The following is a 24,480-nucleotide window of genomic DNA, read 5'->3' on the forward strand; positions in this document are numbered from 1 at the left end:
TTCCAAAAAATTTATTACAAATACAAAAAAAAGAGGGGAGTACATGAGATGTGCAGGAGCTCGATCGAGGATGACCCGCTTCGACCACTGCATCCTCATCACCCAACCCATCCGATTCTTTGTCGGGTTGAATGAAGCTCAGGTCCATCTCGGGCATGAGGCCATGAATCTGCTTCTTACATTCCATGAATCCGAGTTGGAATGCATCCGCACCGGCATCGATGAGCTCATCCTTGTACTCCTTTGATTCTCGAAACTCGACCAGTACCCGAGAAGTAGATTTTTGGATCCGAGTTTTTGCCACCGTTAATTTCTCTTGAAGTTCGACGGCCGTTTTCTCAGCTTTCTCGACGATCTTCTCGACTTTCTTGACGGCGTTCTCAGCCTCCTCGGCAACCTTCTCCGCCTTCAGTACCCTCTCCTTCTCCTCGATGAGGGTGCTCTCGACTGACTCCATCTCTTTTTGATAATCAGCCTTCAACTTCTCAAACTCCTCCTCATCGCTTTGCTGTTGGGCCGTCAGATTTGCCAACTCGGCCTCTAGTTGAGAGATCTTTTCTCTGCTCTTTCTTTTTCTCTCCTCGGTAGCTTGGAGGAGCTCGTCAGAAACCTCAGCCTGCGCACGAGCGGTTTGGGCCTGATCCTCCAAGTCGTGGTTGACCTAGGCAAATTTGATCAGCCCCTCTGATAGTATTGTAATATCGTGAATCATCTATAATACAAAAGAACGGCTAAGTCATCTACTCAGCTAAAAAAAAAAAGATCGAATAAAGAAAGTCCAAATACTTATCCTGATCAACGACAAATAGGCACCTGAGTGGATCTCCGAGACTGAGTGCGCTATCTTGACTTCCCAGTCTGCGGGAAGCATGACCATCCTCGCCAACTCCTCGAGGAGTTGGCGGTGCTGGAGCGCTTGATTGGTGGCTTTAAAGCGCATCGTGATCGTCGGCTCTCTGGAAGGTATATTCGGACCATAGTCTGCGGTGAAACGTGGGAGCATTGGTGCCTTACCCTTGTCGGCACCCTTGTCGGTAGCTTCTCGGCTTGCTGCCCGACTTCCTCCAGATCCCGCTTGGATCGGGAGGGCTTGCACCACTTCCACTGACCTCGTCGGTGCTTCGACGACCACCACATCATCGTTGGCCAAGGGAGAGGCCGTGACTGTCACGACCTTGATGGAAGGTGGCGCAGATAGGTGCACCATCGATGCTCGAGGCGGCCATGGTGGCTATGTGCTTCTTGACTCCCAAATCGGAGACTCCTCTCTTGGCTTCTTTGGTGGCCGAGATGGGCTGCCAGGCCCAGATGCTATCTTGCTCTTTTTCTTTCGGACCACCTCCTTCAGCGATCCCGTCGTGACCTACATGCTTGTGTGAATGCAACAAAAAGAGAACATGGTTAGCCAATGAATAAAGCAGAAAGCACAAAAAGGGTTTACGAAAAGAAAACTACCGAGATGGCTAGTCGGGCTAATCCTGGCATCGTAAAGAGACTGCTCCTTGAGCAGCTCTTGATGCGTAGGGACCTAGACCTCAAAACGCTTCCGTATGCCTCCTGATCCTCATTCAGGACTGCATCGTTCTTATGCGAAGAAAGGTTTGGAGTCGTCCAGGTCCAATCGAAGCCCCACGGGTGGTCGGCAGCAATATAAAAAAATTTACTCTTCCACCCATGAATAGAGAAAGGGAGCTTCTTGAAGAGTTGTTGTCGGGGCCGAGGACAGAAGAACCACCACCCTCACTCTCGGAGATGTTTCTTCAAGACAAAAATGGCCCGAAACAAAGAGATTCGAGGTTCAACCCGAATAAGGTGACAGAGAACAACGAAACAGAAAAGAATACGAATAGAATTGGGGGCAAGTTGAGCAGGAACGACCTCGTACAAGTCAAAAATATTGACAAAGAAAGGATGAAGAAGGAATCAGAGTCTCGATCGAAGGAACTCCTCATAAATGGCTATATAGCCATTGAAAGGCCGAACGATCCGACCTTCTTCATCGGGTGCCATCAATCGATACCGACTAAAAAAATTATAATGTCCCTTTAGTCGGTCAACTGTTGACTTAGTCAGCTCGGACCTCTCCACGAGCGATCCAAAAGTATTCTCGACAGTCGACTGTTTATCCGACTCATTTGGATCTAACTGACCTTGCCGAGAAGACATCCCATCAGGCTCATTCCAAATAATCTTTTCGATCATCCTCTGGGTTGATGGAGCCTGAGAACTCCGGTCACCGATCGGATTCTCATCTCCGAACTCTTTACCAGAAAAAGTCATGGGAAAGACAAAAGGGAAGAAGGACCAAGAAGAAAATCTCTAAGGAGGGGAAGAAAATCGGCGACAAAGGCTGACGGTGACGAAAAACCGACGTCAGAGGTGGTGACTCGCTGGCAACTAGACTCTTGATAGAGAAAGAGGGCAGTGTGGACTTGAGGCGGAGCAAAAATAGTAAAGCCGAAAATAGGAGAAGATCAATTTCTATATATAGATTTCTTCAACGGTCAGGTTCGACGTCGAATACCACACCTAATCTGAAGATCATGACATATGGCAGCAATCTTGACCGATCCTCCCAGCATCCGTTCAGTGCACCATCGTTCAGATCTCATCCAGTAGGCTCAATCCGTGTGATCACAGACCAGACCAACGGGTGGTTGACACGTGGATGACTCGGGTATGCGTGCTCATTATTATCCTGCCAGCTGATCTCCTGTCATTTATATGGAAGATCATCTCAAGCTCTGCGGTATTTATTACTGCAAGATCCGTGAAAGGATGGCACCATCGTATGAAAGATAAGGCGACGGTCTATTCCATGAAGCGTCGGTCGAGTGGTAGTCAGCTAAAGCAACTTGTGACAGTCCAAAGACGAACTCCTCTCGCCCATCTAGCTGCTAAGTTGGACTCGGGAGTTGGAGGGCAAGTGTTGGGATAGGTTCCCATCATTTAGTCGACTACCCTTGCTTCTCGTCACTGGGCCGACTAAGAAAATTGCACCGACTAACCAACAATCAACCTGGCTTGAATATACAAAGTTCCCCCCCAGTTGAGTAGACGTCGGGCGCCATCGCTGACATCTAGCCAGCTGAAGGTCGGTCGCTTCTGGTCGGCACCATCCCGACTAAAGTAAATATGCCTCCCACGGCTGCTCGGCTTGTAACCGACTTAATAGTCGGTTAACAGCAGACTACATCAGTCAAAGACAAGGCATCTTGGCAATTCCATCTTGTCGACTTGGACAAAATGGATCTCTATTGACAATTGAGCACCGAACGTGGCCATCATGCGACTCTGACAGGCCACATCAAGGTTATGTCACTCATGCACTATGTCCTGATCGGCTAGCTGCGTGCCATAATGGGATACTACGATCTCATTAAATGCGCCCCCAGGATCATTTATTATGCCCCACGTCTGGTAACATTTGCCATCGCGAGCGCGCTAAATAGAAGGCATGTTCGCCGCCGGCATTTAAAGATGCCCACATGGCATCATGCGACGCCGTATGACAGGATTTGATCAACATGATCACCTGTCCTCTCATCATACATTTTGCTCTCTCTATAAATAGAGATAAGTGGGGACCCCTCCATGTATGCATAGACGTATTATCTCAAAACTCAGAGACTCTATCACTCTTTTTTCTTGGATCATTTAGTAACTTGAGCGTCGAAAGGTCTTCGCTGGAGTCATCTCCGACGGAATTTGTTTTGCATATCCTCCTTTTTTGGCGTCAAGAGGAGCCCAGCATCCTTTCACTCTAAACTCTATCATCACCCTTCTCTTGACCTTGACTGTGTGCACCTTCTCCGATGATGATACATCATTCATTAGTAATCCAGCCGTCAATTGATAGGTGCAACTCCCGATCAGCTTCTAACCGACTACCCATCGGAGTAAGGCTGCAACAAATATTATATTGCAATGTGCAAATCTATTGGAGGCAGAGTATGGCAGGTTTGAGATGCTATTGCTCCGAGCATGTTTTTCTGAAACTTACTTGAAACCCAAACAAGTTACTTCCTTGTCTCGTGAGACTCTAGCCCAGGCCTTGACCGTCCCAACTCATGAACTAAGCTAACAGAGTATGGGCTGGCTTAATTTCCTGCTTTGGTGATTTGATGACAGAGCATTGGTACATGAAACAGAAAACAGGTTACCCAACCTGGTTGCATTCCTCTATCTACCTTTGATCAGGTTTCCACCATCTTATTTTCAGAGTTATATTATTGCTTTCTAGTTAACTGTTGAAATCATATTTGGCTTCAGCCTTTCAGCCTTAAATCCATTTTTGATTAGTTTGGTGGGACCTTCAACACAACATAACCTTTTTTTTTTGTCCTTAATTGTATGAGAACAATGCTGCAAGTGCCACCAAGCACTTCAAAGAAATGATGTAGGGCTTATCAGTGCTAAATACTTGGGGAAACATTACAGGTTTGAGCACCAAATCTTCTCCATTTGGAGGTTGTTTCAGAATCCCATAAGGATTGAAGATGAAACTGGAACCGAGCAAATAACCAAAACCTGAAGAAACCCATCCAATCTGACCCAATAAATATTGGTTTCGGTCGGTTGAAAGATATAAATCAAGTGGAATCAGATTGAGATCTGTAAAAAATCGGTTATTTATGATCGGCTTCGGTTCCTATATTTTTAATCCATAACAAATCGAACCCAATCGATGTAGTATTTCATAAGCTCATTTTTATTTTGGAACGGCGTCATTTAGACTTCAATACTTCATTCTAAAAAATACTGCGTTATCTATTTAGATTCATGAGAATATTAATATTGAATTATTGATGATAGTACATCAATTAGAGGCAATTTTAAAGTGAAAGATTTCAGATGTAGTTGCTTTCAAACGAGTAAATTTTTTATTTTATTTTGTATGGATTCAAAAATAAGTTCAAAATTTATAACTTATAAGGTTTAGATCTTTTTTGCATTAAATTGACCAAAAAAAGGTAAATAAGCTTAAGTGGACCAACATTGGACTTAAAATCAATATTGGATCAACATTGAAGTCCAAACTAACACAATCCATCCGAACTTGCTACAAACCATTCACTTCAATTTCAAATAGTTTATACATGATAAACGAACGGCAATGGGTTAAATTTTCTCTGATCCAATTGGATTCGATCAGATAAATTTTTTTTCTCAATTTGACCGAATCTGACTCGTACTCAGCCTAGATGAAACCCTCTATGATTGTCATGTGGGTGGAGAAACAACTGACAATAGTTACATGAGAAGAAGCATGAATGGGTGCAAGGTTTTATTGATTGGTTTGCTAGTTGTGAAAGGGATGATGCTGTTGATTGAGAGTGTGTATCACTGTCTCACATAAGTTATGCTAGTATTTTGTGTTTTGATACGTCTGTAGCTAATATTGATTTATTTGAAAGAATAGGAGGGAGATCCACCTGCACTGTTGTTATCCAAGTCCAAATCCTTGAGAATGTATCAAACCATGCTCATTTTTGGTATTTTTGGTTGTTAAGCAGGGGATGTCACTATAAGCTCCAATTCACGATTGAAGCTTTTTGTAGTAGTTAAATTTTTTTTTTATTTAAAAAAAATCTATTGATTAAAGTTTTCATCGTCATTTAGCTAGTTCGATCAATGCTTTTCCTATTTTTGATCGGTAAAACTTTTCTTTTTAAATGGCAGCACCAAACCAAAAGAATTGCATTTATAAAATAATGGAGTATTTATTAAGCGACAATCAGATGAAGGAACATATAAAGTTAAAATTTTTTTTATTTTTTCTTATTTATTTCTTCTCCAAAGTGGATCCTAGTTTCTTCTTTACTATTTTTTTCTTTCTTATTTTCTTTTCTCAACGCCACATATGCCTATTACAAGTGTTCAATAGTTGGATAGGAGTGGAGTTGTGAAATCTTTATAAGTATAAATGATCCTCTAATATATGCATTATCTAGCTAAAGAAAAATTATTTTTAAATATGCTTTACATATGTATGTATGTATGTATAACCAAATGAAAGGAGATTTTTGTGCTATTTATCATAATACATGTACAAATGCATGTGACTGCTATGATTTTTAAAATATTAAAAGTATAAAATTTTTATTTGTTATAGGATCATAAAATTTTTAGCTTGATGTTAGCAAGATTCTTATTTTCTAAGGGATAAATCTAGAAAATGGTTACCATGTGAATTAAAAAATTGGAGATATATCTGCTTCTAATAGCATTACGAATTAAGATACGCATAGGATTTATTATATGTCAAATCAATTTATTTAATATTTATTTTGATAGTAAAAATTCAATTCACAATAGATGCCTTTCATATTAGTCAAAATTTTTCTTTTATTTTTTTTTAAAATATACTGATCAAAGTTTCTCACTATCATTTAGCTAGCTTGATTAATACTTTCCCTACTTTTGGCTAGTAAATCATTTTCTTTTTAAAAAAGCACTACATAAATCAGGAAAGATGCATTTATAAAATAATAGAGTATTTATGAAAGAATAATCAGATGAAGGTATTGATGGAGTTGAAATTTTTGTTATTTATTTCTCTTTATTTTCTTCCACAAAGTGGATCCTACTTTCTTCTTTATTTTTTTTTTTCTTTTTTCTTTTCTCAATACCACATATGTCTATTGCAGGTGTTCAATGGTTGGATAGGAGTGGAGTTGTGTAATCTTTATGATTGGAAATGATCCTCTAGTATTTGCATTATTTGGCTAAAGAAAAAATTATTTTTAAACATATTTTATGAATGTATGTATGTATGTATGTATATAATAATAAAATGAGAGGAGCCTTTCGTGCTATTTGTCATAATATATATGCAAGTATATTTGACTGCTATGAATTTTAAAATATTAAAAAAATCTTATTATTTATGGAATCATAAAAAGTTTAACTTGGTGTTAGCAAGGTTTTTATTTTTTAAGAGATAAATCTAAAAAAAGATTGTCATGTGAATTGAAAGTTTGGAGATATATTTGCTTTCAATGATGTTCTATTTCTTATATGTCAAGTCCTTCTACTTAATATTTATTTTGATTATGAAAATCTAATTCATGATAGATGGCTCTTATAGTAGTTGAATTTTTCTTTTTTTTAAAAAAAAATTGATTTCTCATTGTCATTTCCCTAGCCTGGTTAGTGTTTTTCCTATTTTTGGCTGATAAACTTTTTTTTTTTTTTTTCAAGAGAGTAATAGCACATAAATTAAGAAAGATGCACTTGTAAAATAATAGAGTATTTATTAAGTTACAATTAGATGAAGACATAGATGGAGTTGAAATTTGTAATACCTTTCTCTATTTATTTTCTTCCACGGGATGGATCCTAATTTCTTCTTTTGCTATTTTTTTTTCTTTTATGAATTGAAAATTTAGAGATATATCTACTTCCGTCATGAATTAGGATATGAGACAATATGTTGTATGTCAAGTCTTTTTGTTTAATATTTATTTTGATTGTAAAAATCCAAGTATTCATACAACTTAGCTTTTACTTGATAGCTTATTTAAACTCTACATGACATGGTGACTGGAAACTGCTTTTTCTCTATCTTGTGTGCCTGGTAGCTACTATACATACATATACGTGGTGTACCTGATGCTTACTAGCTGCTATACATTCATACATACATAAATGGTAGCTACTATACATACATACATACATACATCGTCCATACATGCAAACGTACATATACCTGACTCAATCTAGATGAAATATCTTCTAGCCCGCCCGCCCCTTCTTTCGGAGTCCAAGTCAACCTCCCTCCGGCTTTGCAGCCTCAGAACAATCTAGAACCACCCGCCTCTTCTCTATATAAACCCGTTCTCTCCTCAAACCCTAGATCCCCCCGAATCCCATAGTGTCTCTCGGTTGTGTCGAGCCCTAGCCCCATCCCTCTTTTCTCCTCCAAGCCAAATCTCTTCTCTCTTCGACCATGGCGGCCGAGGCGGAGACCTTCGCCTTCCAGGCGGAGATTAACCAGCTCCTCAGCCTGATCATCAACACCTTCTACTCCAACAAGGAGATCTTCCTTCGCGAGCTTATCAGCAACGCCTCCGATGTGAGTCCTTCTCCTTTTCTCTCGGTTCCTAACTGAAGATCTCTTCTCTTTCTCCTTTGATGCATTGTTGTTGCTGATCTGAAACCCTAACAGGCGCTGGACAAGATCCGGTTTGAGAGCCTCACGGACAAGAGCAAGCTCGACGCCCAGCCGGAGCTCTTCATCCATATCGTCCCCGACAAGGGCTCCAACACCCTCTCCATCATTGACAGCGGTATTGGTATGACCAAGTCCGATCTGGTCAACAATCTTGGTACTATTGCTAGGTCCGGCACCAAGGAGTTTATGGAGGCGCTCGCGGCCGGGGCCGATGTAAGCATGATTGGCCAGTTTGGAGTGGGGTTCTACTCTGCCTATCTTGTAGCTGAGAAGGTGGTGGTGACCACAAAGCACAATGATGATGAGCAGTACGTGTGGGAGTCCCAGGCCGGTGGGTCGTTCACTGTTACGAGGGATACCTCTGGGGAAAACCTCGGACGGGGCACCAAGATCACTCTTTTCCTCAAGGAGGATCAGGTATTGAAACAATAGCCCTGATGCTAGCTTAACTTCAAATAAATTTCTCTCTGTTCTCTCTCCTTTTGAATGGATGAGTATCGAGTAGTTTGCGTAGGTGTAGAGAATTCCATTCTGGCGTTTGTTTAATGAGTTGTTTGATTATTTGTATTGGTGGCCTGATTAATTACTGATAATTTAATGTTGTTGAAGTTATTTTCTTATTTGCTAACTAGGTATGCTGTCCTTAATGTTTGTATAGGAATTTGATTATTCTGATTTGTACTTAAATTTTGGCCTGAGATTGGTTTTTAACTGGTTGTGGATTACTAGCTGATGAAGAAAATGTGGAAGTGCAATGTTTTCGGTGTTGGATTCAATTCGATGTCTTGAACGTTGAAATGATGTTGACTTGTAACAAAAGGTTGGACTATTTTACGAGGCAATTTATGGGGCTTATTGAGATTGCTTATTGGGTGAGGAATTGTTTTGGAGCGGCTGATTGGTGACTTGAATATTTTCTTAAGGTGACCTTATGAAGTTGGGCTTAAAGATAATGTTGAGGACTGCTTCTAACACGGCACTTGCAGATGTAAACAGGAAAAGCATTGGGACCAATCATGAGCTACGAGCACAAGGCCATGTTTGGCATGTTTTTGTGGGTTTTAACCACACATGCATATCTATATTTAAGCATGGTGTGTGCATGTAGGCGATTTTCCCAATGTGTGTGGTGGTTTTCACCTATGCATGCATGGATATAAACACTGATAGGACCCACCCTTTTTAACTATAATTGTCTCATTGTTGGCATTATTTACTTGAACTTTGGATTTTTTTTTTTTTTTGAAAGATAAAAAATAGGAGCAGAAAAAATGGCTTTTGTGAAGATGAAAATATAAATTTGTATATGTGCAGCGATTTTGTGTTACCAGGTCATATTTTGTTGACGCCAAAGCAAGAATACACTGTGGCATGTGACATAACGTTCAATGAACTCTTGAACGCTATTAGCTTAAGAGCTATAAGAAGAAATTGGCTTATTGTGTTTCTTTGCTGTCAGAATGCCATCCTGATGGTGATCCTAATATATTTCAAAAAAATGTCATGTTTGCATCAATGTCTTAATGTGTCTATTGATAATTTGTTGACTAGACAACTTTCTTTTGGTCGATTCTTCTGAAGTGAGAAGTGCAATTTTTTTGTTTAAAGAACTCAGATACACTTGATCTGTATGCTGATTGACAAACTCAGGCATGTAATACTTTCATTTTCGTGACGAATATTTCTATGGTTGAAGGGTCATTGAAGTTAGTTCTGGAAGATGTTACATTCATGCATCTTTTGATTGTCTCTCTATAATGTTAGGGTTTTAGTTGCATGAGCTTGGATATTATGCCCATAGTCTCAAAATTTTATGGGCCTTTGTTATGGTATAACAGGCCGTTATCAAATAATTGATTTTGAAATTTTACGTTTAAAATGAAAAACTATTTTTCAACTCCGATTTATCTGCAATTCTTCTGGTGAAAAATCAATGTACTTGCTTGTCATGATGATGTAACACCATTAATTAATACTATCAATTTTCCTTACAAGAAAAACTTTATGCCATCTGTTTATGGTTGACTACATGGATAAAATTATGATGCATCACTGTTTGAGGTTTTCTGTGGCCAACTCCCATTCATAAACTTGGTGATGTCATAACAAGCATTATGACTGTTACATGATGGCCAATTTTTTAGTTATATAGAATGTGTAACAGCCTGTGATATTTATCAATAACATCATGAGGTTAGCCATTAATATACTTAGTAAAAACTCTTTGTTACATGTATTTGAAGGCCACTACTGTCTTACCTGCATGCTCCTGTTTTTTTTTTTTTTTTTTTCATGGTTGATAAGTATGCTTTTTATTGCTATTTTATCATGATGCTCCTTTTTTGTTTTTCATTGTTGATTGGTATAACTTTTATTGGTATTTTCGCATTGCATGATGAGTATACAGCTTTATGATCTGTCAGAAATTAATGTGATGCGCAAATGTTCATTGTTATGCTTTACTAGATATTAACAATGGAAGACTTCTCTCGCTTTTAACTCTATAAATGAGGGCTTTCTGTTGCCTTATCATCATTGCTACTTTTTCCGTATTTTCTTTTTCTTCTCTACAAATGTATGCTTATCCTTTTTCATACTGTGAATAACCTTCCTGCTATGTTTTGGTTTGATTTGATTGCAGTTGGAGTACCTTGAGGAGCGCCGCCTCAAAGATCTGATCAAGAAGCATTCTGAGTTTATCAGCTATCCTATCTCCCTGTGGACTGAGAAGACCACCGAGAAGGAAATTTCTGATGACGAGGATGAGGAGGAGAAGAAAGATGCTGAAGAAGGGAAGGTTGAAGATGTCGATGAAGAGAAAGAAGAGAAGGAGAAGGAGAAGAAGAAGAAGAAGATCAAGGAGGTGTCGCATGAGTGGTCTTTGGTCAACAAGCAGAAGCCAATCTGGATGAGAAAGCCTGAAGAGATCACCAAGGAAGAGTATGCTGCTTTCTACAAGAGTCTAACAAATGACTGGGAGGAACACTTGGCTGTTAAGCATTTCTCTGTGGAGGGCCAGCTGGAGTTCAAGGCGGTGCTTTTTGTGCCTAAGAGAGCTCCTTTTGACCTCTTTGATACCAGGAAAAAGCTCAACAACATCAAGCTTTATGTTCGTCGTGTCTTCATCATGGACAACTGTGAGGAACTAATTCCGGAGTACTTGAGCTTTATCAAGGGGATTGTTGACTCTGAGGACCTTCCCCTCAACATCTCTAGAGAGATGCTTCAGCAGAACAAGATCCTCAAAGTCATCCGCAAGAACCTGGTCAAGAAGTGCATTGAGCTCTTCTTCGAGATTGCTGAGAACAAGGAGGACTACAACAAGTTCTATGAAGCATTCTCGAAGAATCTCAAGCTAGGCATACATGAGGACTCTGCGAACAGGACCAAGTTGGCTGAATTGCTTAGGTACCACTCAACCAAGAGTGGGGATGAGATGACAAGCCTCAAGGACTATGTTACAAGGATGAAGGAGGGTCAGAACGACATTTACTACATCACGGGTGAGAGTAAAAAGGCTGTTGAGAACTCCCCATTCCTGGAGAGGCTGAAGAAGAAGGGCTACGAGGTTCTTTACATGGTTGATGCAATTGATGAGTATGCTGTGGGTCAGTTAAAGGAGTTTGAGGGGAAGAAGTTGCTTTCTGCAACAAAGGAGGGATTGAAGCTTGATGAGAGTGAGGATGAAAAGAAGAAGAAGGAAGCCCTCAAGGAGAAATTTGAGGGGTTGTGCAAAGTCATCAAGGAAGTGTTGGGTGACAAGGTAGAGAAGGTTGTGGTGTCTGATCGAGTGGTAGACTCTCCCTGCTGTCTGGTCACTGGTGAATATGGTTGGACTGCCAACATGGAGAGGATCATGAAGGCACAAGCCCTGAGGGATTCGAGCATGGCCGGCTACATGTCCAGCAAGAAGACAATGGAGATCAACCCAGAGAACCCCATCATGGAGGAGTTGAGGAAGCGGGCAGAGGCAGACAAGAATGACAAATCGGTCAAGGACCTCGTGCTGCTGCTATTTGAGACAGCCCTTCTCACCTCTGGCTTCAGCCTTGATGATCCCAACACCTTTGGTAACAGGATCCACCGCATGCTGAAGTTGGGTCTCAGCATTGACGAGGATGAGATTGTTGATGCAGATGCTGACATGCCTTCACTGGAGGATGCTGATGCAGAGGGCAGCAAGATGGAGGAGGTCGACTAAACCATTTTTACCATTCGTTCTCCGGTATTTCCTATCGGGTTTAAGAACTCAGTCAGCTCATCTAGAATATGATAATTTTGTGGCATGTTTAGCCTTATCTTACTGTGTTTGGCTGCCTTATTTGTTAGCTAGTGCTGGAGGCTTTTATTTTATTTTTGCATACATAGACGTTTGTGATGTAGTGCTGTTCCGGAATTCCAAATAATATTAGCATAGCTGTTTTCTACTCTGTTAATTTTGCTTGTTTTGAGGTTAGCAAATGTTCAAATTCTGTAATGTCAGAGGTTAGGCTTTTATCTTCCGATGCTATGAGTCCCTCTATACGGTGGTAATGCTTTCCAGTCGGGTGTACATATTTAACCATATTTTACCGTGTTTCTGGGCCACAACTAGGCGCAATGCTGAAGAAGCTGGTTTAATTTTGGGCCTAATTTATTGTAGTTGTAATTCCTCAGTTCTGGGCCTCTTGTCAGGTTGAACCATGGTCGATTGTCAAGCCGTATGTAGAGTGTAGACTTGCTTTGTCTATATGGGCATGTCTTTTTTTCGTTCATTCTTTCTTAAAGAATATCTACTGGTGGAAGTGGAATGGTGAAGGATGTGGCTGTGATGTCCCTAAGCTAGATACGTGGAACTCCTTTTGTGGTATAAAGATGCCCCTACTTGGGTGGATTTTGTCCTTAATTTCCACGAGCAGGTGGGAACATCATCCAAGGTGGACTACAACTCGGGTGATCTTAGGCTTGGATTAATTACATGCTGTCGCCCTTGCCCCATGCGCTCCATTTTGCGCCAACTTGTATTGTCGATAGATTTGCTCCAAGTAGCCTGGTAGTAATTTTTGATGGGCCAGGCCCATCTCCTGCTTTTTGGCCTGCATCTGTGCGGTGTGATCTTGTGATATGTAGGTAGAGTACTGCTGCTTAATTATTTGATAGACAGGATGTTTGGTTTTAACTTCAACCGAATCAGGAGTTATCCCAAAAAAAAAAAAAAAAAAAACTAGCCAGAAAATATTTTTGGATTAATTTGATTGACGTATTCAAGAAGCCAGCTGGGAAACGTCCGAAGAGGAAAGCTGAACTTGTTTTCCAAGTACGTGCGCAAGCTTGTCTTTAGATCTCCTGTCCCCATATCTCATGACAAAAGATCCAATGGCAACCAAGTATCAAGGTCTCAACTAAGGAATATGACAAAAGATCCAATGGCAACCAAGTATCAAGGTCTCAACTAAGGAATATCCTTGAACGGATCATTGCTGGTGGACCAGCTCTTGTTTCGGTTGGACCTTCTGATTGTTCTTCAATAAACAGTGATCAACCTCAATCAGGACTATAGGTGTGCAATCAAATCAGAGCACAAAATCTATTCGCATACATTTGTATGTATTTCAAATCAGGTCGCCATGAGGCTCTAACATATGGATACTCCGTCATGGCCTTATGGCCTTTACAATGTATATCAGCCGTGCTTGTGTGCAACAGTGTTTTGAATGTAAAGAGTGATACTGTAGGGGCTTAAAGATAAACGGTATTAAACAGGAAAAAGTTTGGAGAATCATCGCCATGAGGCTCCAACATGTGGATACTCCGTCACGGTCTCTCACACACACACACACAGATATATATATATATATATATATGATAGCTACTTCAAGTCTTCTGGATCCTCAAATTAAAAAACGGTCATCATGGCATGCAACCGTGCCTCCCCTCTCCCGTTCCTTCTCGGACTCCAGCGGCTCAGGCCTCTCCCCTCTCTTTCTTTCTTTCCATTCTGTCTTGTACTATAGCACTTTATGCCTCCTTTCTCCTTCCATTCGACTCCAACTCTGATGGCTCGTGCTTTCTCTCTCCTCTTACTCTAATTTCTTCTCCGATGGATTGTATCTCCTTTGAGTCCCCTCGGCTCTGTTTTTATTATGATCTCGATTTTAAATTTTGTATTTGAACTCCTCTCTGGTCAGTCCTTATATAATCAAATCCAAAATTTGGATATAAACACACCAAATTTGAATAAAAATGATGTTCCGTGTGTGTGTCTATATATATATATAAAATCAAATCCAAAATTTGGATATAAACACTCCAAATTTGAATAAAAATGTGGTTTCGAATCTAAAAATGACTGATCAAAGAGGAGTTCATATACACACGTGCGTGCGTGTACGTACGTATGTAATAATAAAGTGGGTAAGCATCAATCTACCTGATGATTTGATTTTGTGTACGATTTGATATCTAATGATGTTTTTGATAGATGTTAGATAAATATTAGGGTATGTCTAGAATCTATAGTTTTTTTATTGATTAATAGGATATTTAATCTTGGTTTTCGAGATCAAGTTGGTATTATTTTATCTTTGTAGAAAATTTTTATTATCCATTTCTTCTATGTTTGGGTTATCTGGAATGATGTGATTCATTGTTGTGATATTTAGCTGATTTAGTCCATCCTATAAATTGCCCATTTAGCATATTTAGAATTTTAAAATTAAAATGGATAGCAATCCATTTAGCTGATCTTATAAGCTGCTTATTTGACATAAACCTTATAGCAACAATCTAGTAAACAGAATTGAACCAATTTTTTAGGTTGGTTTAAACCAATTTTTTTATACGGTCGGTTTAGTTTCGGTTTTAGTTTAGGAAACAGATTCAGCTTGATTTGATTTGATGATTAACTCCAAATCAATTTGAATCGAATCATGCATATCTTTAAATAGGATAGAACCATGAAGACTTCTTTTTGCAAGGCCAGTTTGGCCTGAAGTCCGGCCATTCCCTCTTTGATGATCATCCAAGCTTGTGCAGCTAAGCTAGACTAATATATATATATTTTTTTTGAGAAATAGATGAATCATTATGTGAGATGTGTGGAAACAAACTACCAATTAAGTCGGATGGCCACAATGGTTTATTAAACGAGTTTGGTGTATGGATGTAATAAAATATAATAGAGTTATTTTGAGATTAGCTATAAATTGAGGTATGGGATGGAACCGGTCCAAAGAAGTCTCAAGACCCGTTGTTCTTGGGTTGAGAAATGTAATTTAACTCTGTCACCAGAGCCTCCGTCGGTTGACTCTCGTTCTTGACTGACATAATGGAATTCATAATAGATGAGGAATTGCATTTTGCCAGTCTTTGTGATAACCCGATCCAATTGGGCCCAAAACCAGCTCAAAGCCCATCCAAAAAAAAAAAAAAAAAAGGAGGAAAAACAGAGCAGGGAGGAAGACTCCCGATAGGAGTCTTCCTCTTCCCCATCTCCGATCAAAAATCGGAGTCCTAGGGCCATTAAAAGACCTTAGGACGAGCTCTATAAGAACCCCCTCTTCTCCTCTAAGTGTAGATCCTTCGGTCACCGACAATCGCCGGAGTTTTTCTCCGATTTTTCCGTTTGAAGCCGCGGCCCCTCGACCTGTGCTCGCCGCGATTTCTCGTCGGAAACCTCACCGAAGTCGAAGGTAAGCCCCGGCCCTCCTTCCTCTCTTCCTTCCCCTCCTTCCCATGGCTTCGTACACCCTCGCCGGCCGTCGGGTTCGTCGGAAAATCCACAAAGAGACAAGATCATGTTTTGCTCTGTTCGGCCGAGCCATCTCCCTCCCTTTTCCGGCCACCAGCGCCGCCGTCCATGGCGCCGCACCCCTAGGTTTGGACCCCCACCCCTCTACCTATCTTCCCCGAAGGTCATGGCCGCTGATGATCGGCCAATGACCGGAGAAAATTCAAGAAAAGGGGCGGTCCCCTGTTTTTCCATTTTTTTTTTTTTTTCGGGTGGGCTTTGAGCTGGTTTTGGGCCCAATTGGGCCGGGTTATCACATTAGAATCTTCGTATCCTTTAAAAGTGACAATCATGATTGAGATCATCAGAGGTTATATCAGGATGACTTAATATGGATTAACCATGATCGATGTTATCAATTTCGAAGAAGGATCGGATCAGAATCGAGTCTACTGCACGAATTTCGGAGCAGTTTCAGATCATCATATTTTTATCTCAAGTTTACCCTAGGGTCTGTGATGCAATCAGAGAGAGAATGACCCTAGAAAGACGAAATCCATAAAAAGAGATAAAAGGTCTAGAGAGAGAAAATAGGAAGAAAATCTAAAGAGAGAAAATGAAGAGGGAAGGTAGAGAGAGAAAGTCCAATTTTAGAGAGAGAAAGACTTAAGAGAGAGATGAGAAAAATTTTCTCTCACATGTATTTATTATTATTATTATTATTATTAATATATATATATTTTTTTTCTTTTCTTTTTAGAGAGAGAAAATAGAGAGAGAAGAGAGAGAAAGAGGGAGAAAGAGGGGAGAGAGGAAATTTTTCTCTTTTCTCTTTTTTTATTTTTTTTTATTTTTTCTATTTTGTATTTTTTTTTCTTTTCTTTTTCTTTTCCTTTTCTTTTCTTTTTCTTTTCTTTTTCTTTTCTTTTTTTTTTTTTTTTCTTTTCTTTTCTTTTTCTTTTTCCCCCCGTGGCCCTCTTTGGCCGGAACAGGGGAGGACTAGGGGGACGTTGCCCGTGGTCCGGCGGGCTGTGGCGGCACGACCGGTGGTCCGGCAGCGGCGACCGATGGCGATGGAGCCGGAGATGGCCGGCGGCGAGGTTCGGCCAGTGGGAAGTTAGAAAAAAAAATGGAAAAACAGGGGACCGCCCCTTTTCTTGAATTTTCTCCGGTCATTGGCCGATCACCGACGGCCATGACCTTCGGGGAAGATAGGTAGAGGGGTGGGGATCCAAACCTAGGGGTGCGGCGCCATGGACGGCGGCGCTGGTGGCCGGAAAAGGGAGGGAGATGGCTCGGCCGAACAGAGCAAAACATGATCTTGTCTCTTTGTGGATTTTCCGACGAACCCGACGGCCGGCGAGGGTGTACGAAGCCATGGGAAGGAGGGGAAGGAAGAGAGGAAGGAGGGCCGGGGCTTACCTTCGACTTCGGTGAGGTTTCCGGCGAGAAATCGCGGCGAGCACAGGTCGAGGGGCCGCGGCTTCAAACGGAAAAATCGGAGAAAAACTCCGGCGATTGTCGGTGACCGAAGGATCTACACTTAGAGGAGAAGAGGGGGTTCTTATAGAGCTCGTCCTAGGGTCTTTTAATGGCCCTAGGACTCCGATTTTTGATCGGAGATGGGGAAGAGGAAGACTCCTATCGGGAGTCTTCCTCCCTGCTCTGTTTTTTCCCCCTTTTTTTTTTTTTTTTTTTTCGGGTGGGCTTTGAGCTGGTTTTGGGCCCAATTGGGCCGGGTTATCACAGTCTTAGTGTCTAACGTGGGTTTAATTTGACTGATAAATATATATGTGATTCAAAAGCGAAAATCAAACCTGTGTTTTTGGATTTTAGATTGATTGGCGGAAATCAGATGGAGAGAACAAGCAATTGGAAGCAGGTCAATATTAAGCTAAAACTTTTCTTTTTATTTAATAAAGAAAATAATGGACAATAGAAATTCGTAAAGCAAATGAACAAAAGAAATAGTTGGGAAGCAGTCAGACCGAAGGCCAGCAATAGATTAAAATTGGACAAAGTTACGTCAAGTCATTTTTTAGTAATATTTCCCACTAAACCAATGCCAAAAACAGCTACGGGCTCGTGTTATGTGCACGCTAATAATTGTCCTTCCATGTAATTAAGGGATTGCCACAACTCATGAGATTTGTTAGAGAGAGATAATTATGGAATTGCAAAATCAGCTATTGGCTTGATAACTTATGGAATTGCCAAATCAACTCATGAGATAATTATTTTGGAAGGATGTTTGGATTCTTGAGGCATCTCTATTTGTACTTTTCCCTAGTATTTATCAAGCCTCAAGATTGAATTCTGGTGTTGTTGCAAAATTCTTCTCTATTCGATCGAATTTCTAGAATTTACGAGTTGTATCTTGGCTTTCTCGAGCAGCCATTGCTGAAAAATCTATCCTTCAACATATTCTCAACTATTTTTAGTTTAGTGGAGGGAATGATTGTATTAAATGGATGGAAGCTGACTTCTTCTAGTGTTTTCTCTAGTGCCTTGCTTTACCGCTTTTTTAACACTAGAGGGGTCAAATGGGTAATGGCTAAAGCACTTTGAAAGATTAATGCCCCTTCCAAAGTGAAATACCACCTTTGACTTTGTCTTGTCAACAAATTAAATAGAAGGGAGAACAGAAAAGTAAGGAATTACCTTGGTGGCTGCCCTTGTGTGATCATTGAACTGAATCCATTAATCATCTTTTCACCGGGCCGGTGTCATTTACTTCCTCTACTTGGAGAACTTTATGTCACTTCCTCTAAGTGCTTTCATCTGAAAACGCCTTCCGGGATCTGTGTTCCAATTACAGATACGGTTTTTTTTGTCAAAAACTTGCAGCCTTCGGTGTTCATGTTGATTGCAGCAGTGGATTGAAGCTGCTGGCATGAAAGAAGCAATCGCATTTTTTTCTATCAATTGTCTGATTTTTGCTCAGTTACATTCAAAGTCTTATATCTTGTTAATGATTGGTCTGTGATTTGCAAGCCGAGGGTTCTTCCTGGCTTCTGCAGATTGTGGGATAAATTAAAGTCCCTTGTGGTCACTGTGATAGTTCTTGCCTGCTATTGCTGATCCTTGACATTTATGGAAGACCTTCCTGTTTGGCTCTGAACTAATACTTTGTTCATTCCTTTTGGATCCTGGCGGTTTTCTTGAGTGGTGATGATAATGGAGAATGGCAGGTGCTGGTGATCTTATGATCCAATGTTGCTTTCTGAAGAATAGATATTATTTTTGAGCCTCCATTTTTATCTTTTTGGTTCTTTTTTGTAATATGTGTTGATATATATATATATATATATATATATATATATATATATATATATATATATATATATATATATATATTTTTTTTTTTTTTTTTTTTTTTATTTTTTTGGCTCCCTGTCTTCCCTTGGATTTAGATAATTTTAGAATTTTTACTTTCAGATCTTTACTACTTTGGATGACTGTATGATGAATCTCTGTACATTCTCTTACTTATAAATAAAAATTTGGTCAGTAATGAGAAATCTCCCATTATTCTCCCTCTTTGTCAAATTTTTTTTTTTTATTCAATTCATGGATGACAGGCCTCCGAAACATTTTTCTTACTTTAATTTCATGAACTTTTTGATCGGAATGGATGACCATTCTATTGCTATCTTTCAAGCAAAAAGGAAAAGAAAAAGAAAAACGATGAAACGAAAGTTGAGTCCATGGTTTTGGTAACCGAGCACTATTTTTGGTCAAAGTTCCTTTCTTGAGCAGAATTATTTGTGACTAAAACTACAGGAACTTTCCTACTGCCAAAATTGAGCTTGGACAATTCATTGTCCCTAAACCTTATATCGTCCAAAGAATTTCTTGTTATTATAATTCGAGGCCTTCCCGTGCTCATCCACTGTTAGTGATGTTTTACCTAACATCGACACCAATAATTCAAGGCGGAACACCCTGGTCATCAAAATTCAGTCAAGTCAAGCTCAAAACTGCTAAAATTTTACCATGCAGGTTAATATATATGTTATATTTGGCTCCAAATCTTATTTTCTTTTCCGTCTCCCATGATATCAAAGAATTCTACACCGATTGAAACTCTATTTTTTGAGAAGGTTTTCTTCCTTTATAAAGAGGCCCCTGGCATCCTTTCTTGGGGAACAGAGGTAAGAGCGCGCGGAGAAATTTCTAGGACTTCTTGTGCGGGATTTTTTCCTTGCTTTCTCGTATGCGCAGGCTTTGTTATCGGGTCGACCTCTCATCTGTGAGTCGACCTCTCACCTGTGCCTCTTGTGCGCGGGATCTGTTCTCTGGCCTGTGTCTTCTCTTGTGCGCGTGCTCTGATCTCTGGCCGATCTCTCTTGCTTGTTCTTCAGTGCTGGCCTGTTCTCTGGCCGATCTCTCGGTTGTGCCTTGTGTGCGGGTTCTGTTCTTTGGCCGATCTCTCGGCTGTGCCTCGTGTGCAGGTGTTTTCTGGCTTCTTTCTGTTGGCCTTCGGGTGGTGATCTACCTGTCTTCTTCTTCTCGGTTTCACAGATACTTTGTGCTGCTACGGCTAGTAAGGAGGTATCATCTTGATTTTTTGCCGAGGGTTGAGGAAGATATCTTCATCAGGTATTGTTTTTTATCTTGATCTATTGCCGAGGTTGAGATTGGTTGATCCTTTTGGATCTTGGTTGCCTTCTATTCGATATATTGTTGCCTTCTTGTGGGATTCGAAAAAAGGTATTTTATATCTTATATTGTATCTATTTTTCGGGACGGATTTATAGTGGAATTGCTCCTCCTCCCCGTGGATGTAGGCCTTTTGTGCCGAACCACGAAATCTTGATTCTTTGTCTTTGTTTATTTATGCCTGCAATGTGTTTGGTGAATTGTCTCAAAGAAATTAGATATTAGATCACAAGCCCAGATCGATCCAATCCGGTGCGTGTTGCTCCAACAATATATATATATATATAGCACACGAACACGATCACATTAGTTTCCACAGCTAATTTGGGAAAATGCTTCAACTAAACACCATCCAACTGCTGTTTTTTCCCCCTTCATTCCAACATTTCTTGATTTCTTCTATTATCTCTTTCTTTTTTTTTATAAGTTTCTTTTCTAGTCGCTTGATTCAATTCATCAATTACCCATGGCTAACAACCTTTTGCACCGAACCCAATTTGCTTCTTGGCGATATCGTAGACCACATTGAACCGCCTCTGCTGCACGTTGCCGATGATCGTCACGTCGCCCACGTCACCGTTGCCGGCAAACGCCAGGCACGCCTGCGACATTTTGGCCACGTACAGTATGCCGGAGAGGTCGACGCTAAGGCTCGCCCCGCCGCCGAACACCAGCTGCACCGTCGGCACCTGCACCGTCTCATACCCCGTGAAGTCATAGCAAGTGTCCAGTATCGACAACGCCGGCGCCGTCTTGTACTTCCTCATCAGCTGCCGGAACCTCGACCGAAGGGCCGCGTAGGCCGACGGCGGCAATCGAGTAATCACCGTGCCCGAGTCCAGCAACGTCCCGCCGGCCGAGAACACCCTCGGAGATATCCGAAGCTGCGTACCGCCGACTCTGATCGCCAGGAGACTCACGAAGTAGAACGACGGCATGTTGGAGACCGACAGCATCGGCGTGAACTTGACCTTCGACGTTGCGCCGCCACCGCCGCCGCCGAATGTGAGGTAGCCCGCCGAGCTCGACGGCGCCGGGAGGCAGTACGAGAAGACTCCCCCGTACTTCTTTGCCTGCGACACCAACGACACTTTTCCACGTCCCAGGCCGAGCAGTCCGGCCGCCGTGCCGAAGAGCCCACTGTTGTCATCGCCGCAGCCGAACATGAAACCCGATACCAGCTCGGAGGACGTCAGCGTCAAGGTGTCGCGGCTGAAGTAGCCGCCGGATTGGGAGTTATCGCCGTACTCGACGTCGTACCGGCACGCCGACGGGGTCGCGGTGCTGCAGGTGGAAGATTCGAGCAACGAGCACTCGGAGGAGCCACAGGGGATTTTGGAATAGGTGGAGGATTTGGATGGGTCGAAGAGTGGCTCCTGTTGGGTGTAGCAGCCGCCGCTGCTGCATGGCTTGCATTGGATCCAGGTGAGGTCGCTGCCGGTGTCGAACACCACCGTGAGGTCCCTCTTGGGGGTGCCGAAGCCCACGGTAACGATGTAATTGCCGGTGCCGAGTGCGACGCCGGTGTAGGCCGGGATTGTTGCCGCAAGCGAGCTGCTGGTGTTGTCCGAACCGGAGGTGGCGATGGAGATGCGGTGGTGGAGCAAGTGAACTCGGGCTTCATCTTCGTCGAGAAGCTGGACGTGGGATGGCTCCCGGCTGGTGCTGATCGGTGAGCATGGGCCATGCCGGTGGACTAGCTTCAGCCTCGATGTATTTGAATCTTGAGAGACGGAATTGTGAACAAGTTTGGAAATTATATTCACATATATTCATTAAAATCTTTATTAGAGCTTATATCAAATTGAAGAACAATGGAGATGTGTTTAATTTTTTAAGATTTTCTTTTACCTGAAAATTTTGTTTTGGTGAATATGCTTAATTTATTGTACAAGGGTATGTACTCATGTTGTACAAAAGCTCTATGATTACTTGCGTCATGGTTGGTTGATTAAATCTACCATAAGAGTAAGAGAAAAGTTTCCTATGCATATAGTATATTAGATATTCTAAAATATATCTTAGAGTGGGTCAGACTGTGCGGCCTGACATGGTTGTGGGGAATCCCACCAACTTCTTTTATACTTATTCCACTTTCGAGAAAAGCACGTTAGGCATCAAAACCAGCTAAATATACACTTAATGCAATCCTTCATTAAAGTTTCTTCTTTTGTTAATTTACAAATATTAAGTCTTCAGAAACACTATTATAAGCATAATTATGTAGCTAACCTGCAAATTACTTATTAATTTTATTATGCAAGCTAGCCAATAGTTGATCACTTGCATCGTTGCTCCATTTTGGAGAACATTGTTTCAAACTCAAATCTTGGGAGGTGATTTCCTACGTTTTTGACGCGGTTGGTCTCTCGTCATTACTGCAAAATGAAGCTTCATTAATTGTGATTCTAGAAGAAGTGGTCCTATGTTTCTTTTGACTTTTTGAGAAAAGGTGGTGGTAGGTGTGAATTATCTAAAAAAATTCAAACTTTTTGACAAAAAAAAAAAAAAAAGACAATTTTCAAGTATTACCAATAAGGCAGCAACTAGACGCCTTGATATTTTTTTGCTCATTTTTCTCACAGAGGCATGTATTTTTTTTTTCAATAAACTTAGTTTCTGACAAAGCAAAGAATATCGAACAAAAGATCATCACGAAGGATGTAATTAAGAATGTTATCTTCACCCAAAAAAAAAAAGAGGATGTTATATATCAAACCTTTCGATGAGGAGCAAGCTGAGCTAGGTAGCAAAGAGTGAACACTAACCACGTGTCGGCTTTCTGTATCCCTTTCATAACCTTGTGGAGTGTAGAGAAGAGTAAAAGTTAGAACAACAAAGGCTAAGCAGGAGAAGACAGAGGAATGAAGGAAAGCCATGAGATGGACTTGGTTGTGTGCACTTGGAAGGAGAAATATGGGAGTGCAGTATATATATAGATGTTTCTCTTGGGACCACCAAAGTGTTTCATTATGGGAGATTAGGTATGGTCACTAAAGAACAAACAAGGGCTTGGTCACTAGAGGACCCGTCATTATTATATAGTCTCATCCACCCTAGAGGGATAAGAAAGCATTATTACCGAGTCTTTGACTTGTTTCTCTTGCTCTCTAAACTTTGGGCAAGAAACCTCTCTATTGCAAGGGTTGCGCCCACCAACACATTAGGTTTTGAGTAGACTTGTTAGTCTCCTTTGAACGGCAAGGAACTTTTTAAGTGGATGAATAGGAAGAACAATTCAACGCATGCTAATTGCTAGACAAAGTTTAGATGTCTATGGAAGACTTCCAATTCTTGAAAATGGCAATCAAAATCAACTATCTCCCTCTTGTAACAGAGATTCTCGGCTAATTCACCAAAGTTCAGTGTTAAATTAAGTGATTGTTTGATAATTTGATCAAAGAATTGTTCTCAACGCTCACTTGCGACTATCGAACGGTGAATATTTGCCTTCGAAATGAACCCATAAATCATTTGTGTGATGTATCAAGAATTAATGATTCCACTACATTGCTATACAACAAAATTAGGGACCTCGTACAACTTATGAGATGATATGCGCAAGTGCAACATAAGGCATATCAAGTCTTGCACATTAATCAATTGAATATATTGCATCACACATGCTTATATCTTTTTACCAACGTATGAAAGTGTGGTCCATGCTTCCAGAAAGTGAACGGATAGACCGCACCATGCCTATATTGGAAGTAGGGCCCACACTTGTTAATGCGACGAAGGTCTACGTGCCTATATGGTGGGCCAATATCAGCAAAAACTAGTAGGAACCAACCTAGAATATTGTGGCCATCACAAAGTTGCTCCTTGATGGAATCAAGCAACGACATATAACTCGACAGATCCTTATTATCAGGCTGCGATAAGTAATTCTCACTAACATTGTAATGTGAGTGCTTCGGTAGTTGGACTTATT

The 24,480-nt window shown here is 40.9% G+C and overlaps 2 protein-coding genes across 2 annotated transcripts; one reads left to right on the forward strand and one right to left on the reverse strand.

The window, feature by feature from the left end:
- The first annotated feature begins 7,841 nt into the window (after nucleotides 1-7,841).
- LOC105050014 (heat shock protein 81-1) lies at nucleotides 7,842-12,612 on the forward strand. The gene is made up of 3 exons (XM_010929856.2): nucleotides 7,842-8,077; nucleotides 8,171-8,593; nucleotides 10,818-12,612. Exons 1-3 carry the CDS (start codon nucleotides 7,952-7,954, stop codon nucleotides 12,375-12,377), a joined length of 2,109 nt encoding a protein of 702 aa, XP_010928158.1. The 5' UTR covers nucleotides 7,842-7,951; the 3' UTR covers nucleotides 12,378-12,612.
- An 8,128-nt stretch (nucleotides 12,613-20,740) lies between these two features.
- Nucleotides 20,741-23,437, reverse strand: LOC105050015 (aspartyl protease family protein At5g10770). The gene is made up of 2 exons (XM_010929857.2): nucleotides 23,266-23,437; nucleotides 20,741-22,269 (listed from the first exon to the last, which is right to left on the reverse strand). Exons 1-2 carry the CDS (start codon nucleotides 23,423-23,425, stop codon nucleotides 21,017-21,019), a joined length of 1,413 nt encoding a protein of 470 aa, XP_010928159.1. The 5' UTR covers nucleotides 23,426-23,437; the 3' UTR covers nucleotides 20,741-21,016.
- Nucleotides 23,438-24,480: the final 1,043 nt, after the last annotated feature.

The sequence above is a fragment of the Elaeis guineensis genome, chromosome 8 (genome assembly GCF_000442705.2).
Source record: "Elaeis guineensis isolate ETL-2024a chromosome 8, EG11, whole genome shotgun sequence".
NCBI lineage: Eukaryota > Viridiplantae > Streptophyta > Magnoliopsida > Arecales > Arecaceae > Elaeis > Elaeis guineensis.